The 20,136-nt window shown below is 43.7% G+C and overlaps 1 protein-coding gene across 17 annotated transcripts in view; it reads right to left on the minus strand.

Annotated features, from left to right (window-relative positions):
* Nucleotides 1-1,791: 1,791 nt before the first annotated feature.
* MACF1 (microtubule actin crosslinking factor 1) overlaps nucleotides 1,792-20,136 on the minus strand; it is a 333,619-nt gene continuing 315,274 nt past the window's right edge. For 10 of the 17 annotated variants that reach the window (XM_073902863.1, XM_073902862.1, XM_073902852.1 and 7 more), the window contains 8 exons: nucleotides 19,559-19,713; nucleotides 18,647-18,721; nucleotides 17,498-17,515; nucleotides 14,418-14,535; nucleotides 7,193-7,404; nucleotides 6,587-6,697; nucleotides 4,041-4,170; nucleotides 1,792-3,239 (listed from right to left, as the gene is read on the minus strand). In XM_073902863.1, coding sequence (XP_073758964.1) covers nucleotides 2,983-3,239; nucleotides 4,041-4,170; nucleotides 6,587-6,697; nucleotides 7,193-7,404; nucleotides 14,418-14,535; nucleotides 17,498-17,515; nucleotides 18,647-18,721; nucleotides 19,559-19,713 — 1,076 coding nt within the window. In that variant the 3' untranslated portion in view covers nucleotides 1,792-2,982. Of the gene's footprint in view, nucleotides 3,240-4,040; nucleotides 4,171-6,586; nucleotides 6,698-7,192; nucleotides 7,405-13,464; nucleotides 13,607-14,417; nucleotides 14,536-17,497; nucleotides 17,516-18,646; nucleotides 18,722-19,558; nucleotides 19,714-20,136 lie in introns of those variants that run through there. The other 7 variants (XM_073902865.1, XM_073902864.1, XM_073902854.1 and 4 more) reach the window with 4 other exon arrangements.

Raw genomic sequence — 20,136 nt, forward strand, 5'->3', positions numbered from 1 at the left:
AAAGTAGTGTCAAACAAGGGCTTTCCCCAGCCACCTGGTGCGCTGTGACCTTGGGCAGTTTCTGAACCTCTCAGGCTGTTGCTTACCTGTGAATGGGGTCACAACGGTGGGGTTGTAGATTGAGTACTTAGCACAGTGACTGGCCTATGGCAAGTAGTCAGTATTACTATGTTAGCTGTTGTTGCTTTATCATTCAAAACCCCAGGGACTCCTGCCTCTCTACCCAGCAGACACCAAATTTGTTATCCCATTTAGCACTGGTATCCCAGAACTGTAATTTTAAGCTTTTATCCTGGCATCCCTATATTCTCTATATGGCCTTGCATGTAGGTGTTTGTTGAACGGAAATACACTTTGTGCAGATTCCACCACTAGCTGAGCTTTGTTGCAAAGACTAAGGGAAAACCTGAATTACTTGGTTAAAAAAAAAAAGTGATCACAGTCCAGAATCTGAAAGGATGGAAGTCAGGCTTTTTTTTTTTTTAAGAGTTTATCTTTTTTTTTTTTTTTAAGATTTTATTTATTTATTTATTTGACAGCGAGAATGAGAGAGAGAGAGCATGAGAGGGGGGAGAGTCAAAGGGAGAAGCAGACTCCCCGTCGAGCAGGGAGCCCGATGAGGGACCCGATCCCGGGACTCCGGGATCATGCCCCGGGATCATGACCCGAGCCGAAGGCAGTTGCCCAACCGAGCCACCCAGGCGCCCGAAGTCAGGCTGTTTTAAGTATGCTTCTGCTGCCAGGAAGCCTAGAGAAGCAAATTTGGGTGAAAACACTATCCTGCACAGTTCTGGCAGCTTGAAGTTACTTAATTCTAGGGGGAATAGAGTAAGCACTTTAGAATCCATCAGGCTGGATTTCTTTTAATCTGGATATTTGGGTTCAAACAGCTGTGGCAGGAGTGCCTGGGTGGCTCAGTCGGTTAAGTGGCTGCCTTCGGCTCAAGTCATGATCCCAGGGTCCTGGGTTGGAACCCTGTGCCAGGCTCCTTGCTCACCGGGGAGTCTGCTTATCCCTCCCCCTACTTGTACTGTCAAATAAAATCTTAAAAATTCTATCAAACTGCTGTGGCAAACATGTATCCATCTCACTCAATTCCTGATCAGATGAGTCTGTATGGCTTAGTGATCAGAAACTCAGGTGGCCTGAGTTTAAACCCCTCTTTCCTACCTCTCAAGTTATTTCCTTGCCTAATTCCTGTTAGAATTACTTAATATTTGATTTCTAATTATTATAAAGCCAACTAGGGGCTGGAGGAAATAGAAATGCCAGGCTTAAATAGAGAATCAATGATTTGATTCAAGGTCCATTTTTGCCACTTATTAATTCTGTGATCTCAGGCAAATAACCCTCTCTCCCACTTTCCCATTCCAGTGTCTCCATCTGGAAAAGAAAGGAGCTGGATTTGATGACCAGTTTTGCTTCCAGTGTTGAAATTCTATCATTTAACCAGAGATTTCAGCCTTCTGTGGCAAATTGGCCTCATCCTCTCAAACCCGGGATCTTTGTGATTTCTAGTACAGAAATTTTCTTACATATTATTATTTGCGTAATCAGCTAAGTGGAGCAGATTCCCTACAGATTTATATTAATAGCTGGATTATTTCTTCGTTGCTTTGTTAAAATTAACAAGGATGAAATAAAAAGAAAAAAAAATCTTTTAGTGAGCTCCATAATTTATCCAAGATATTTTGATTTGAATAATGCATTTAAGTACCTAAAACACAATCATACCCAGGGTAACAGGTTATATATAAGGTAATAGTTGAGAAGAAAATCAGGAAATACAAATTTGTTACTGCAAGCAATTTTAATACAAAAGTGTGTCTTGTTTTTAAACAGTTCATTGGTAGAGCTTCAGTTTCTGCCTCAATTAAAACCAATTGAGATAATCACACAGCAACATGGTCGGAGCTGAAGAGGAACAGCAGCTAAAAAACAGGAGCCCCAGACAGCCCCTCTTCATGGTCACTTGGTCAGTTGACTTTATTACTCACAAAAAAAGACGGAAGCAAACGGGACTTGTTAACAGGTGTGCTGGTGAACTCCTTTAAAGGATGAGCAAGTGTTTGTTTTATGTCCACATTTTCAGAATAGGCTCGTGGAATTCCTCAGTTTGTGGGAAGTTGATCGACCATTTAAATAGCAAAAATGCAGATAAACAAATCTGTAATTCACAGTGCCACCAAGGAGTCTCCCCTTGCCAAGGGCCTGGGTCCCGGTGAGCACAGGAGTTATTGGTGGCTGGGCTGGATAGGAAGTTACAAACCAGGACTCTTAAAAACCCCGATGTTCTGACGTCTTCTGAACATATTTACCCCTGAATTCTAGCAGCTATTTGTCCTTTAAACACCCAGTACTGAGACAGTATTCAAAGTATTGCAATGAACTCCTTTTGCTGATCATGTGCAAACTTTACCAGAGGAGGTTCCCTCTCTTCAGCTAAAATCACACAGCATTAAAAACACTGGAAAAAGCGATTAGAAGTGCCCTCCCCTCAGTTCTTGCTAATTGAGGTGTCCGTGATTTACAAAAAAAAGTTCCTTAAACACTGCAGGATTCTTATTTTTTTAATATAATTTATCTTGCTGGGACAGCAAGTCGAGTTTATAAAGAAGATGCATTTAGGAATAATCCTAAAAGATAAAGCAGGTTTACAACCCTGCACCGCGCAGAAACCCTATTTAGAGGCATTTTTTTTTTTTTTAATACACATTCTCATCTTGACCTTCTCACTTGTTTTTTTCAAATATTTCATTTCTGGGCCCCATCCATTACAGGGTTACCAGGAGGCAAATTTTATCTACATAAATATTCACATGAAAATAGTAACTTACAAAAAGAAAAAAAATAAGGCAGCTTCATAACACAATTATTCTTTTACACTTTTAACAATATAACTTCTCCTGTTCAGAATAAATATACACCCAATGTACGGAGCAGGCTTCAAAGTGGATAGAGGCTTGGGGTGCTTGTACAGCGTTATCGCTTGGGACCCGGAGTCCTGGGGGAGGCAGTGGAGGTCTTCTTGGACATGGTGGGGATTTTGGAAGGCTTGCTGAGCCCTCTCCTGGAGCTGCCCTGGCCCCCCGCAGCGCTGCTCTCCGAAGTGTCTGAACAAGCGGACTGTGTCTCTAAAAGGTCAAAGTCCGAGGCATCGCTCCCGCGCCGGCTACTGGCCCGGCTCCCGGCCCGGCTCCCGGCCCGACTCCCAGGGCGACTGGCTGATTTTTTAGGGTCTGGAATTGGAGAATAAAGCAGCAGACTTAATGAGATACAACATGGGGGGGCGGCGAGAACAAGTGACCAGAGGTTAGGGCTCTGACTCTAATACCACCTGATAGCCTGTGTGACCCTGGGGCGAATCAGAGCCTTTCTGGACCCACTATGTCCTCATCTATATGGCAGTTGCCTGAAACCTTTTCTGGCTTTGTGATTCTGCTTGAGAAGCTTGTCTCCTGAGGATCAGAAGCCAGCTTCTCTCAGCAGCACAAGTGACCTCGTGTGGCACCCAGGGGGGTGGGGGTCGGGGATGGGCGAAAAGAGGGCCAGAAATGAGGCCAATTCCTAGGTTCCCAGGAGGAACATCAAAAGGTGAACAGATGTGATCTTTCCCTACTTTCTCAACTTGCCAGCAGTTACCATAAATACAGTGTTGGAAAAATTACTAGCAAACTGCCAGTCCCAAAACTGAGTGGCCTTCTAAGGAAGGCCCACTTCAGGATGCCCCTCCTGCCTTCTACATTCTCTCAAATATGGTCATTCCTGATCCAGAACAGGGGGCCTGGCTTTAGCCATGGAAGCCTCTGCTCTCAGAAGGCAGGGCTACAGCTAGCTACAGTGGCGGAAGGGAAAGGAAAGAGCCGCACAGAATCTGCGGGACTCTCTGGACATCACACCTAGTGCTGCTCTCATTACTTGCTCTTTGGAGAGCAGGGAGGCATTGCCCAGAGGCTGCTGGTCCCCAATTCTTAGCTTGGCCACTCCCCCCTTTCACCCCCAAAACCTATGGACAGGTGGGGGGGGGGGCAGGTACTTACCTGCCCGATTTGTTTTGGCACCTGTGGAGGCTGGGGAAGAGCTATTGCTAGTATCACCAGCAAGGGATGTTCGACTAGAGTGAAAAGTTGGTGTTGGTCGTTTCAACTTGCTGCCTGTTGATGGAATAACCTTAAAAAAAATTTAAAAGATTGTATTTACCAGGTAGAATTTCTGAAATTCAATTTTAAATGGTCTACTTAAGCCTCCTCACATCTAATCGATTGGAAAGCAAATTAAAAGTCCAGGAAAACAAAGATTTATTTTGAAAGTGTCCTAGGTCATGTATTTTAATAATTCCACCCCACAAAAGGTCTTATGTTCCAATTTAAAATTTCACAATGTTTTCTAAACTTCTACTTGAAATTTACTGACAAATTTCCACTAAAAATGGCCAAAAAAAAAAAAAATCCAAATAATCCCAAGTGTCAAAGTGTTGGGGTTAAAAATTTTGAAAGATGGGTTCTAGCCCTAAATATTTAGTATGGAGAACCACTCTCACTAGATGCGTGTGTGCAGAAACTTTAGTCAAGCCAAGATCTATTTCTTCACTGGAAAAAAATGCAGATAACCACACTCCCTCTTGTTCAATCCACTGGGCCACCCCGTATCTGCGTGGCTCACTCCCTCGTTCCCTTCGGGTGGCGTGGCTGGAACGGCCGATCAAGAGAGGTCTTGCCGCACTACTAACGTGATACTCCACCCTGCTCTTCTTCCCTGTTCAGGATTTGGCATTCCTAACCTTGTTTGCGGACTTGCCTGCATTCAAGTCTAAGCTCCACAAAAACAGGGACTTGGTTTTGTTCACGGTCACATCCTCAGCACCTAAAACATTGTCTGGCACAGAGGATGGGCTCAATAAAAACTTGCTGAATGAATAAATCATGTGTAGAAGCACTTCCTAGTGGAAAAAGAGCTGCTGGATAGATATACATTATTACTGCTACCGGGAGGAGCAATATTTCCCACTTGAGTGTTTTTTTTTTTTTTTTTTAGCCTTTTTTTTAAAAGATAGTAGTAGACTTAATTTGGAGAAGGGATATTTTAAGTCTATTTTAAATACCACTCATGCCACAACACACTGTTCTAATTTTTCTTTGAAATCAATTGTGTAAACTGTTTTCCAGGACCTTTAAGATGTTCATATAAATGGAAAGAGTAAAGCAACCTGTTTCATTGTGTTTCTTGTATTTCTTTAATTTAGAAAGAAAAAGCAGAAGCGGCAGAAAGTGATTAACATTCACAAACAAACCCTCCTGGCCCACACAGGACGAAGAGCACCAGTTTCAGAAGCTACCGCTCGTGCACATGGCCATGGCCGCCGGGCAGACCGCAGCCCCGGAGCCCCTGGGCTGGGAGTCCACATCAGGACGCGGCCTGTACAATACCCACAGGTAAGGAAAGGTGAAACCTCGAAATGAACAAAACAAAAGGTAAAACCTTAAGACAAAACAAAAAGCTTGGTCTATTTGAATCCTGTGAGTATTTTGTACTTCATAATTAAAACATTTAAAATTTTAGAACTTTTTTGAGACTTTCATGAAACTGGAGCCATTAAGGAAGAAGAAAAGCAAGATAAGCATGTTGAGTGTTGGGGTTCTGGTGGCAATAGGTCCCCAGATCACATTCTGAACCGGAAAGATTTCTGAACTGGAGGTTTAGCTTGGAGCGGATGAATCCCAAAGCAGCAGCCCATTCACAGGCACCGGCTTCTTAACATTTCCCGCTTTCTCGGGCTGAAGCTTTGCATGACTGAAGTCAGTGCTATCTTTGAGGCCCAAGAATCCAGTATTTCCCAGCGGGAGCTAGAATGCAAATCTTCCTGCTATCAGACAAGCCACTGGCCCGTGACTGGTTTCTGAAACACTGCTCTTCCAAAAATGCTTTGGGCATTTTAATGACTGCACTCAAACATGCTTAACTGCCAGTGTGTGTATATCAGATCAAGGCTTCGGACACCCATGTGACGAGGCCAAGAGATTCAGAAGTTAAAAACTGAGCTTCAGAGCAGTATCCACTAATAGGGGGCTTGGCTGAAGTAGGCAGCACCCACGCCTCAGACCAGTCTGGTGATACCAATCACCCTGGGGATGTGGCTCAGGGCAGGGGACGCCAGCCACTCTTCTGTTCTAAGCAAAGAGAGAACACAGCTGAACATGCACCACAGTTGAATTTCAAGTGTTCATAACTCGTCTGTGTAGCTCATGTTTGGAGACTCCAAGAGGCCCGAGTTTTATAAATAATATCCATAAACAGATCACCAGGAATGACCACTGTTTATCACCCTGGGAAAAAACATCATTCTCAAGACTGTTAGCAAGCTGTTCAACAATCTGGTTTTAGGCATCTCTTATTTATCTCCAAGTTTGGTGAGTCCGAGTTAGAAACCCCTGAAAAACACCTGACTAGACGAATCAGCTGTGAGAGCAAGCACCACAGAGATGGAAAAGAGCATGGACTCGTGTCAGGAAGAGTAGCCGATCAAGGTCTGGGCATTAGCGAGGGCCTCGTCTTGACTGTGTCCTTAGTCAGCAAAACCATACTCTACCTCGGGGCTGGGCAGCTGGAGGTCAGGATAATGGCTGTCCCTGCCAGGGGGGCCAGCTTTACTGTTTACCAACCAGGGTTTGTCATAACAGCGAGAGGACTGAAGTGGAGTCTGCGAAATGGAAATCCAAAGGGAAGGACGGGGACAATTGAAAATGGAACAGTAAGGAAGCAAACTGGGAACAGGAAAAATAAATAGAAGACCCTGAATCTTAAACAGAAAACAAAACGGCCATCAGTTCAACAGGATAAAAGGGACCAGGCAGAGAGGCAATGGCATTCTTCACAAGCAACGTATCAAAACAGACAGACTTCTCCGTTAGCATCTAACGCCTGGATTTCCAAAATTAGCAACTGGGTGGAAAATATGTGGCAAAAAGTGTTTCTGACTTAACGATCTGAGTTCATATTTTAATAAATGTCCTTCAGAGTAAAATCCTAAGGGTTCTGTTACCTACTGGGGCCTGGAAAGGCTGGTGTAGGTAGAGCTTGGTCTGTAGGTCCTCCTGCTCCTCTCCTGGCTGGAGGTGCGCAGAGGCTACACTCAACAACAACTGCCTGTAAATCGGGACCAAGGAAGGAGGCCGCAAGCCAGGGCAGTCCCTACCTTGGGGCCACTGGCAGGGGTGGCAGGAGAAGATGGCATGGACGTGCAGCTGTGGTTGCTCTGGCTGGCGCTGGAGCTGGAGCGGGTCGGCGAAGCAGCCCGGGAAGATGGCTTGGACCTTCGACCCCGCGACCGGAAAGGCGTCATTCCCTGGGATGCTCCCTCGGGTAGGATGAATTTCTCTCTAAGTTCGATGTTAGTTCTACCTCGTGCTAAAAAAAGGAATAAACACACACATACAATGTAACTGAATCTTACAAAATGTATCTTTGATGGTCACACAGCTGCTTGACCCCATGACCACAGTTACATAGGCTACAGGTTTAGTACCCTCTATGGAGTCTTTTGAAGTAGAGATAAATTCACGATCTGTCAGTCTGTCGTGACTCTTACCCAGAGCAGAGTTAACTAGTAAGCCCCCTGGTTCGAACTTTATAAAATACCATGCCACTTTGTGGTAATGATCTTGCCCTGCCGCTGTCCCCTGGGGCAAGCACACCATACGTAACTCATCAAAGAAAGCAGATGCAGCAGTGCACAAACCTCTGACATTAAAATCAAAACCCCTCTTTTCTCTCTCATAGTACATGTGTACTTTTTGCTCAGATTTTGCAGGATACATGGTAACTATTTAGTGGAGAAAAGAAATCATTGAAATCAACATTGTCCAGACACTTCTATTTGAATTCAGTGGATAATAATCCTAAGGGAAGGGGTCCAGGAACTCAGGACAGTAAAAAGATCAGGATAAAATCATTAAGAAGTAAACATGTGGGAGGAGAGAGAGAAAGATCAAGACCATGCACAAAACTTGTTGGTGAGAAATGTTAAGTCAAAAACTGAAAGCAACAAGAAGCTGAAGGGATGACGGCAAGTGGGAGGAACGTCACGGTGGAAACAATCTGGAAACTGCTCTGAAGGCAAATAGGTGTTGTCCTAATGGCTTTCTGCAGCTCTAAGACCAGAACTTAAAATTTGGATTTGGTCAGAAGATTCCAAGGATGGCCAACATAAATGTTAAATGTGAAAGACACTACTAATTTAAAAGAAATAATTCCTCCGGAATATGTCCTTAAATTATTTCTCACCAAAAGGTGTTACTGTCATCCATCCTGCACTGTTTACTTTTTAGACTACACTAGATATATGTGAATAAACACGACCACTGGTAAAACTCAGAAAAACGAAATCAATCATTTGTCGTTCTTTTCTTTTCTTTTTTTAAAGATTTTTACTTATTTATTTGAGAGAGAGAATGAGAGAGAGAACATAAGGGGGTAGGGTCAGAGGGAGAAGCAGACTCCCCGCTGAGCAGGGAGCCCGGTGTGGGACTCGATCCCGGGACTCTAGGATCATGACCTGAGGCGAAGGCAGTCGCCCAACCAACTGAGCCACCCAGGCGCCCTGTCGTTCTTTTCTAAGTAAGATTTTTCACTCTGGCCAAGAACCACGACTCTAGCAGATCTGAGGTACCTATGCCCACCTCCTCTTCTGCCCAACCCTGCATGTCCTCAAGGGAACCGAGTGATCTTGGTAGAGTCAGATTTTAAATAAACTTGCATGGGTGTCCAAGCAGGGTAGTTCCAAATTCCTAAATAAAATTCTTCTCAATATACTATGTTGACATAACATATCCAAGTGTCAGGTTAAAAGGGCTGATGTGGTTATCACAACCTGAGTGACAGTAGGCTCAGCAACTAACCAGGTCTTCCTGCTCCAGGCCTCAGTTTCCTTAGGCTGATCCCAATGTCCGGGTGGTCTGTGAATGCTAAGCTGTTTCCTTCCTCCTCAGGTCCCAACAGAATGTGCCCCTCACAGCTCATTCCTTGGTCCTGGGTTCTCTACTCATCCATTTTCTGGACTTCAGTGCTTTCGTGTCTACACTAATGATTCTCCAAGAGAACTTCCTTCAGCACTAACATAGGCACTTCAGTAAGACTTTCCATCACTAGTAACTACGGATTCAGGACTTACACTTATTTATCTTGTGTTTGCTAATGTGCCCAGCCTAACGGTGGACACACAGCAAAAGCACTAACAGTGATGAATGAAAATCATGACTCAGCTGAGGGGTCACCCCAAAAGAGCTGCTTGTGACCCTGAGCCATACCAAACTTCAGACATGCAGTTTAAACCTAGTAAACATTTAATAGTTTTCTCTGTGCCAACCCTCCCAGACAAGAACAACACAGTGATACAAGAGGAAGAGTCTGAAATTGCATCTCAGATGAAGGCCATGGCATTCAGCATGTCACGACGTAAGAACATCACGCTCCCTGTGCACTGCACCGTTTGCAGAGTGTGACACATGCAGTCGGGCACTAGACTGTCACCAGCAACTGGTCAGTGTCCCTGCCACAGACAAAGGACCTGAAGCACTCACAGAGGCTGAAGTCAAGGAGAGCCGTGGTAGGGCTGGGACTAGAACCGACGTCTCCTACCTGAGCTTTCTTCCCATCCCCCGGCTCCTCATACCCTCACCTACACTAGTGGTTCTCCACCCGCCCCTACCCCACTCAGGCTCCCATCCCCACCACACCTAAATCACCCTGGCAAATTATTACTGATAACTTTAAACTGTAAAAGGTTGAAATACACGGAAAAGTACAGAGAGAGTGAAAATTCCTTAATCTGACAACCTAAGGGCCATCACTATTAAAATGTTGGTGTGTCTTTATTCCTGTGCACAACTGTGTATATATATTCTTAAATACAAGAACATCAGGAACATTCCTCCATGCTTGAGAGATCTTGCATAATTTCAACTATCCGCAAAGTGTTACTTCATCATACAGACGTCAAATTTTTTTTTTAAAAGATTTTATTTATTTGACAGAGAGCGAGAGAGCGCAAGCAGGGGAAACAGTAAAAGGAGAGGGAGAAGCAGGCTCCCTGCTTTGATCCCAGGACCCTGAGGTCATAACCTGAGCCGAAGGCAGACACTTAACCATCTGAGCCACCCAGGCGGCCCTAGACGTCAATTTATTTAACCAACCCTATGTTGTATTTTTTATTTCCTTACAATTTTTAAAACACTGCATACAATGTCACAAGTAGTGACAAACTACTTGTAAAATGTTTTTGTGCACATCAGCGATGATTTCCTTAAGATACATTTCTACAAGTGGATTTTCTGAGGAGAACGGATGCGCATGAGATTTCTGATATTTGTCAATTGATCCCCCCAAATTTTATACAAATGTACACTCTCCAAAATAATGTATGAGTATACTGGATTTACTTCACTCTGGCTAATGCTCTCTTTATTATTAAGAATGTGTGTGCACACATTTATGTGTACAGGTAAAACTCTTCTGATAATCTGACACCTCTCTGCTGTTGTAATTTGCACGCGGGGGGATTACTAACTGCTCTCTTCTTGAAATAATCTCTTCCCTTGGCTCCAGGACACCTGCTCTCCTGCTTCTCCTCCTTCCCGCCCATCCTTAGACACTGATGTTCCCCTGGTTCTGTTTACAGTCCTGTTCTCCCTCTTAGACTTTGAACCTGGTGGTGACAAGTTCACCCATCTGACTTCATTACTATCATATGGTCATGCCTTACTCCAACTGTATCCCCTGCTCAGACCTCTGCCTGGATGTCAGAACCTTATATCCAACGACTGAATAGACATGATCAGAGCCAGAGAATGGGGAGTCAACATAGGTCCCTTCCTCCTGATGGCAGTTCTACTGATTGTATCTTCTAAAACTTCTCGAACACCCAGAGCATTCCCACAGCCCCTGCAACCCCTTACCCTTATGTGATTCATGGAGCATCTGCTCCACCCTGGATGGCTGTTAATAGGCTTCCAACTGGTCTCATTTCTCATCTCATCCCCCAAAATGGAATTTCTAAATAAAAACCTGGTAATTCTGAATGGCTCAAAATCCTTCCCTGGTCTTCCACTGTTTACAGCAGAGCTTCCCAAACTAAGGTTTTTGAGGGGGTTCCTACAAAAAGAGTTCAATAAATACTACCGCCTCACCCCTGCCCCGCCTTGGGAGATCCCTAATGCAATCAGCATTTTGTAAGCTCTGGGAAATCCTACAGTAAAGAAATTTTCTTAGCTTTAACCCAGTGTCTTCCAAAAGCATTTGACCATGATTTTTTGAAGATCACGTCTTGGAGGCCAGGCCCTGAAGGCAACCATTTCAGTTTCAACACCAAAGAGGCCACCATTTTCTAAGGGACTCAGGCTGGCCACATGATGTTGGTTAGTTACAACTGAATTCTAAGCTGTATTTAATGGGTGCAGAGTTTCAGTTTTATAAGATGAAAAGAGCTCCATGGATGTGTGATGGTAGCACAACCACTGAACAGAACACTTTAAGACGGTAAATTTTATGTGTATTTTACCACAATAAAAAAAAAAAAGAAAAACAATCAGTTCTCAGTCAAATTGTCTTTCAAATCTTCATAAATGAAGTTTTCTAGATCCTCACTTATTTGGGGGAACTAATTCATCTAATGCTTAAAAACACACCCTTAGATAAAGGTGGACCGACCTATTCCTTAGGCATTGTTTTCATCACCATCCAAACCACCATGACCTCCTTTGCCACAGATGAATTCAGAAACTGAAACCTCCAATTTTTGGCAGTGTCATGAACCTACTTGAGTATTTTCACTTAACACATTTGGCTAGAGCACTGCGCAGTCTGATCTATCTCTTGGCTTCTGAAACAGCTGTGTGGAAGGAGGCAACACACGTTGGTACGATACTGTCATCAACTGTGTTCTAGCTTCCGTCTAACCTTCTCTGTGGTCCAGAGAGCCAAGGAAACGCAACACAAACGAATACAGAATCTCCCCCAAGCAGTGCTTCTAGAAGCCACATGAATCCTCACAGAATCCCAGATAGCTTCAGGGAACCCTTCTCTTTGTGATGTCCACGCTCTCCCCAGTCACTTGTACATCCACCCCAGCCCTTAAGTGTTCACCGCCTTGGGCAACTTTGTATTTTATTAGAAGTACTCATCCTGCCACTGGTAGACTTATGACATCTAAGACTGCTGGGAAGTTCCGGACTCTGCCATCAGGGGAATCGAGAGGATTACTGGGTGCTAGGAGGGCACTCCTGGAGAGGCACAGAGGAAAGCCTTACCTTGTTTGCTCCCAGGGATGCTGAAAAGGCTACCATGTTCCATAGAGAATAGGTATTAGACAGCCCTCCCAAACTTCCTGGGGGGAATTCCAGTGTTTAGCTAGTAACATAAGGACAAAGCAAGCAGGGTAGCCCTTGGCCATCGGCACAACGTTACTGTCAACAGGGCAAGTACAGCAGGCAGCAAACAGGCATCCGGATTCCAATGTCACATGCAGCATCTCTTTTGTTTGTTTAGTCCAGTCATAGAGGACAGACAAAATAAAACCTTACTAATAGATTTACAAAAAAATAATGTTGTTTTACTGAGTTATGGTTAAAATCATATATATGGCTCCTGTTCTGATCTAAAACAATGAAAGAGGACTTTTATTTCAAGAAAATTAGTTTGCGATATAGTAACTTCTACAACTGGTTAAACCCTTTGAAGGTTTTATCAGAACAGGTGCTTTCAAAATTCACTGTATTTTATATACATATACATATTATATATACATACACACACACACACACACACACACACGAAAATTACTTTTGTTTACTGGAGTAAATGCAGAATGACATTTAAAATAACAGAAGCTATGGCGTATCTGAATTCATGTGAGAACTGCACCCTTTAGCTCTAAACACTTCAAAGTAAGACTATAAATCACTTCCAAAGAAGTTATGTAACTGTACTGTAAACATGTCTGCCAGGTTTATAAATATGCCTTACCAAGTAAATTACGCAGGCTGAACCATCAATCCACACATAAAAAGGGGTGGTAGTGGGTATGCCAGCCTCTGAGACACATGGCACCTTGATCAGGAACACAGACTTGAGAGCCACACTAGTCTTGGATTGGAATCCTGTCTCTGCCATTTATTAGTAGTCTGTCCTTAGGTAAGCTGTTTAACTTCTGTACTTTAACTTCCTATTCTGTAAAATGGCGGCAATACCTCACAGAAGTGTAAATGTGTTATTATTTCTAAATTGCTTGTAACAGCATGTGGCACCTAAAAAACTATGTAAGTATTGGTTAAATATATAGAAACTCTAACAAATTCCACAGGTACTATTTCAATAGAAGTGTTCTATGCTCTGTCTACTTCTAATAGTTAGAAAAGCTATGGCTTGGCTATTTCAAAGCATTCGTGAAGGCAGCAGATACCACAGAGCCAAGAGGTGCTACAGTTGAAGCAAAGCCATTCTCAACGGGCTGGGGTGTGGGCAAGGGGGACAAAGCTTAAAAGCCAACCTATGGGAGACTGACTGGAAATCGAAGAGCTGGAATCAGAGCGCTTTATTTTACTCCCAGGATGGTGAACTAGAATAAAAAAAATAAATAAATAAAGAAACACAAAGAAACAGAGACAGCAGGAAAGGCAGAAACCAACCGGTCAAAAGAGACAAACTGGCAGACAGTGGGGGGCCTCCTGTGTACCTACATGCAGCTCGGCTAACAGGAAAAAGGAAAGGACACAGTTGAGGAGGATTTAGGCACCAAAACTCGCTCACCTGGCCTTGCGGCAGCCCTCACACACCTGTAGTTCCAGGCGCCAGCATTCATACTCCGTTCCCCTCTTCTCCTGCTGTGGGCCTGGCATGCCCACCCTTCAGGTTTTGTAACCCCTGGTCTTGCTTTGGTGATCAACTCTCTTGCAAGTGTCTGGGCTCACTGCTAGGTGTTCTTTATCCTCTCTCCCGGCCGAGGGAGATGCCCCAGTCCCTCCATGAACGGAAGAGGACCAGCAGCCTCCCCGGGTTTCTGGCATAGGAGTTACAGGCAGAGGGATCTGGAGCACTAACCAGGAACCTCAAAGGCTTCATAAGGCTCCTTTCTAGGCTAGTGCTAACTGAACACCTTTCAAACTGAAACATCTGAAGACACCAATAAATTCCTAATTCTTGTGACTGTGTCCCTTGAATGTCTCCCCTGAGGGCATCAACCTCTCCTTCTTTCTCTTCCTGGTCTACTTGGGCACCCCCAAGTTCTAATCTGTGCTGGTAGAGTGGTATCTGGGCAGCTTAACAAAATAAAAACCAAACAGACCCACCACTGACACCTTGTGTAAGCAGGAAAGATCAGTGGCGAGGGCATACCTTATGTGTAATTCATGCTCAGGAAGGTTCCTTACCTCGGCAGGGGTCATTTTTCACTAAAAATTCATCCAGGGCCATCCATCCTCCACCAACTCGAACCATCACAGTGCTGCGCAGGATGCGGACCAGCCGCAGCTGCTGGGAGTCCCCGAACTGCAGGACCAAGGGGAGAGTGATGAGTGAGTGTGCCTTAGAGCAGGCCGAGGCCTTCTTCCCAGAGCAGACTGTATTCAGACGAGACAAATGATAATTTGACAGTTTGGGGAGAATTTTAACTATTTGGCATTTTTCACAAAAGAATTTAAAATACTCAAAAGCTGAGATATCAAGGTAAAACTGGTGTTGATATTCTTTCTATTGGGACAAAGTTAACTTTTGGTGGTCACACCCCCTCCCCCTGCACCAAAAGGGGGAAGGCAGAGGACAGACAAATGTTAGCTCACCTCAATTCTTTTAAACATTCTGCCCAAATTAAAACCCAAGGGTACAATTGTTATGTTAGTTTGCTTTCATAAAAGGTAGATATAAAGTGGATGCCAACTTCTGAATACAGTGTGCTCAAAAGGTAAATGGAGAACAGCAAATACTATGTCAAGCCTTAAGGAAACCCCTGCAAGCATCATTATTATTACAAGCTTAGAAGGAAATTTGATTTTCCACACAAGGTTTTCAGAAATAAGCCCTCGGTGTTCTCTAATTGTGATGTCACCAAGCAGAAAGTTTCTTCAGCTGAGCAAATGACTATGGCATTTGTACTAAAATTTAGTTGAAAAAATTAAAATTGTAATCTACCACGCTGATTATAAATAGTATTCAACAATCATTTTGGGATATTAAGACAAGCATGACTTTCTGATATTTATTCTTTCCTTTTTCTTTAACATCCCTGCTTCTCAGCTCTGTTAACATCTGTATTTTCCCACTGCATAAATTACCCTCTTCCTAAAATAAGGTAAGAGGTAACAAAAGGGAATCATTGCGGAGATCCCAAAACAAAAATCAAACATTTGTTGGAGAAATAGCATTCCTAAAATTATTTAATTCAAGGAGAATGTTGGGTTGGGGGTGAAGGGACTAATTAGTTAATTACGACTTCTCAAGTTATAAAGGAGAACTATAACTTTGAAACGAGGCACAAAAACTGAAAATGCCAGAAAAGATGTCTGACAAGGACACATAACCAACCTCCCTCAAAATTAATGTATTTGTGGTAATTCTCTGTATTACTCTGTACTGGCTCAAGTGTACTGTTTATAGAGGCAGCAAGGCGACTGAAAAAACCACCCCCTCCCCCAGTCCTTTACTTTGAAAATGAAGAGTCTTAACATCTCTCATCTCCCACAGCTATTAAGATTTTATCTAGAGTGACCACAGCAACAGCATGGTGTAGTATGACAAGCACTGAAGTGGGTGCCCAGAGATGTGAGGGAATAAACGTCCTGTCCCGGGAAGGAAGCTGCCCCTTCGGCCCGAGGGTGCCTCCCTCAGAAGCTGGCCCAATAGAGAAAATGGGAAGGCTCTGTGGGAGAGGTTGAGAATTCTGCCACATCCAAGAGCAGGGATGGCCCGAGTCACTCGAGTCACTAGTCAGGGTTCTCTGTGGATCGGTGAGGAGAGGGAGGAAATCAGGGCCTCTATGTCCTCTACAGTGAATCAGGAAGGGACTCCAAGAAGTACTTTACCCTAATGTCACTGTGTCCTGTAGTTTATGTGTCTGTCAGCTCTTAGAATTACTCCACTTAACTCATTCTTTTTTTCTCCCTAACTTCTTACTAAAGCCCCCTCTGAAAGATTCTGACTTGCTTCTGCTGAGCTGTAGGGAAAAGGAGGCTTGATCCAAGCCAGCAGCTGAAGTGGCTGGGGGCGTCGAGGCCAGAGTGAGAGCAGGAGAAGGGGCTACCGCAGCCCTATAACTGGGGACCTGTGCAAACCTGGCAGAGCTGGGCTGTCAGTGAGAATGTCTCAGGGTAATTTTGGTTTCCTTAACTGGAAAATCCCTTATGGTGACCCGGGTTCCCGCAGTGGCTCTGACACCAGCTGTGTGACTGTCAGCATAGGCGCCTTCAGGTCTCAGGTGCCTCATGCACAAAAACGAGCCCCGTGACTCTGTTCCAACATTGGAACTAACTCGTCCGACCCTCTGCCAGTCAGCGGAGCATCGGACAGGACATCAGTGCCACTTCAGAGGACGCCTGGGCCCCACACACAGGTATGAGGAAACAGGCACAGCTTTGAGGTATGCCTCGGCACTGCGCTGCAATATTTTAAACCGTCTTTGTCCTTGTCTTTCGTTTCTATCCTCTGTTCTTCCCACTGGCCCAGAATGTTACTGTAGTGAATGATTATGGCAGTGCCGGGGACTTAACACGGATTGAGGGCCTCAAATCAACTGTTAGTGTTTCTGATTTCACATCACAAGACAGACTTTACCCATGCAACTTCCTTCCATTTGAAGACACAGGACCCCAGAGCCCTCAAAAAGATCTATAAGGTTAGAATTACCAAGTGGAGTCAAAAGCATTCAATCTTTTCTTGCAAGTCTAATTTGATCCCTTAGATTCTGGCTAGCTAGACATAATCAGCAAAATTCAGGCTATGACCAAATCATGATTGTTATACTGCGGTTCTCAGGCAACTTATAATTACAGAATACCCTATAAATATAAGTAAATAAGGTATCTGAACACACCGAGTACTTAAGTACCCCAAGACTTTTTGATTTTGTGTACGCTATGAAATTTGTGTTGTCAAAAGACAGTGCTCTGTTAACTGTCTGCTATTCTGACTTCCTATTCTAAAAAGAAGTGGGATGGATTGATACCATAGCTCCAAATTCCGCTGAACCAGTCCAACATAATACAGGCTTTAGCCAATCTAATTTCGGATGGAAAATTTCATCTCCTTTAAAAAAAAACAAAAAAAAAAAAAACGTATCTTGCTGCTGCTAAGACAGCTTTATAATATTAGCCCTGTTAGCAGTTTCTCCACTTGGTAAGACAACCAGATGTGACCCAGGCATGCTTCAGATCATGTCCTCTCCCCACAGCAAAGAACAAGGCAGCATGGGCTACACAGACCATTTCCACCGAGGAGGATGCTGCAAGGCACACTGTACCTGATTGCCGAGGAAGAACTACAGACAAAAGAGTAAAGGATGAAGGAAATGGAAGAAAAAAAAGAGAACATTTTGTCAAATTAACACTAAGGAATGAAAATCATGCAATCACGTTACCAGTTTTCAAGCATATTCTCCGAGAGCTGCCACGGGGGCATGGTTTTATAAATTATAGTAAGACCTAACTTTTCCACTCTACTAATTGCTCTTGTTAATTCATTTCTCTCACAATTAAAAAACAAAAAACAAGAAAATAAAAAGCAACAAAAGCAAGCACAAGATTGCTTATGGTTTTATTTACTAAATGCCCTGGATCTGGGCTGGATCCAAAGCAGAGTCACCCAACACTCCCCAGTTAAGAGCAGCCCAGGGCGACTTTGGGGTACTTTGAAGACATTTTGATGTACTAATGGAACCTAGATTTTCCTGTTTCTAACTCGTGCAAATAACTGCACAATCTGAACCCTCTTTACCAATCCTAGGTTTTCTTTAGGACTTTAAAGAATCTGGATAAGCTGCGAAATATATTTTAGAAGTGCTGTTTCAGATCCCTTCTATCCCCTAACCCTGGTCCTAAAAGCAGCTAAAACACAGCATAATTCATGGTCAAATTATGTCCATGGCACAGCTTTCCAGGGAAGACTACTGAGCCTGGTGTCCCCTTAGTGCATCTAGGCTCTATTTGTAACCCAGCTCAGAGGAGACAGAGTTCCTCCAGCCCTCTCTGAGCCTGGGAGCCATTCAGGCTCACCATGACCAGCACTTCGGGGTGATGGGTTAGTCTTCAGATAACGAGCATAGGTGGCACCGTCTCCCTAAAGACTTTGGTCAGCCAAAAAGAGGACTCTGAAATGTCTCCTACACTGGAACTCAAGTACAAGCTACTGTTAGCTAAATACAGCACTATTTTTCAGGTGGAATTATGTAGGGCACTAAGCTTAGCCCAACAGGACACCTGACATTTGCAATCTACAGACATGAGGGCCAGAGAGAGACCGCATGCATCTTCAGTCCCCCTGGCTCTGGTCCTCCCAGCATGGGCAGTGGGAAGGTGGGATCATCTGGTCTGCTGTGTGTCAGGCTGCTTTCACCTGTAAGGGCCACATGGGAGGAACCACCACCACAAAGAACTGGTTTGCTCTTCCTTACCCGATATTTATTCTCTCCAATCTGCTCCACCTGAAACCTTTTTGCACATTTGCACTGAGCCACTTGTCTTGTAACCTATTGGTTGTAAACAACAAAAAAAGAAAAGCGTGAAGGTTAAAACAAGACTTTCGCTTCAGAGAAACAAATATTTTTACATGTAAGCAGAAAACTATTCATTATGTTTCTTTGAGGTATTTTAGGCTTTTGATACATGCATTTATCCTTTATTCCAAATTAATACGTTACACATTTAATTCCAAGTTCCTTCAGAGAAATGTGCTACTATGCATCAAAATCGTATCAAATAAAGTGAATTAGAACTGATCTGAATTTCCACCAAGGAGCCTCTGAGTGCCAGAAGTCAGTCCTGGGGTGTTCTGGGCCATACCCACGACCTGCCCCACTAATCTCTCCCTTTTCAGGATCAACAGATCCTAGGATTTCCATGTGTTACTAATGAATTTGCTATTTTCAAGGTGATGGGTGTGATTTCCAATGTGAAAAAGTCCTCAACTAGGCAGGAAGCTTGGTGGGTACACACCACCTTAAACATTACTTCACATTTTACTCCTTAAATGTTTTCTTTGAAGACCACTCCCCCGGATCCTGTTGTGGGATGCCCAGGACTGAGAGAGCAGTCTGTTCTAAGCAACAGGGTACCTATGGACCAGGATGTGCGTGTACATTTGTGAACTTCGGAGGAACTACACAGATGTGACTCTTTTGAGTGAGAAGTCATCTAGACTGAAAGAGAGAGCTCAACAGCCAGAGATCCTCTGGGGCATCATCCTCCAAATGCGGATCCCCAAACAGAACTCCAGATAATGATCTTATAAGTCATGGGGCTGATGCAGCCATTGCGCCCAACCACTGTGGTCAAAAGTGTGCTCAAAATACAGTAACTTCCCATACCTCATCTTCAATTTTATCTGCGTCGGTTGTTGGGCGATAAGCGTCCTTGTTGGGATGGAGAGCAGCCACGAATTCATAGTAATCAATGTAGCCATCTCCATCTCGGTCAAAAATGTCAGCGACGGCAGTCATCTCCAACTTGGTGGTAGGGAACTCTGGAGAAAAGTAATCACGTTTGGAACATTAACTCAGAGAGCTTACTTGGGTTGCTGGAGGGTGTGTAAATACTTCTTGAAAGAAGAAATATTTATGTTTTGCTTTTTTTCTGAAAAGTAATACATGCTCACTTAGAAGATATTAATGTTATAAAGAAGATTTTTTTTTTTTAGAAAAGTCACCTAGAGATACAGTACCCAAAGACTACTCACTGTTAAGTTTTTTGGTGTTTTTGCTTATAGACTCCCTCCTCCCCCATGCAATTAAAAAATCAAAACCAAACAGTATTTCAGATATACTAAAAGACATAAATATTACAACTACCCATAGACCCACCATCCAACATAAGAATTTAGTTATCTACTCTTAACTACTATTAGATACTTCGATGACTTCAGGATAGTGACAATTTGGAATAGGAT

The sequence above is a fragment of the Callorhinus ursinus genome, unplaced genomic scaffold (assembly GCF_003265705.2).
Source record: "Callorhinus ursinus isolate GAN/ISIS: 27379988/994484 unplaced genomic scaffold, GSC_fseal_2.0 scaffold18, whole genome shotgun sequence".
Classification (NCBI taxonomy): Eukaryota; Metazoa; Chordata; class Mammalia; order Carnivora; family Otariidae; genus Callorhinus; species Callorhinus ursinus.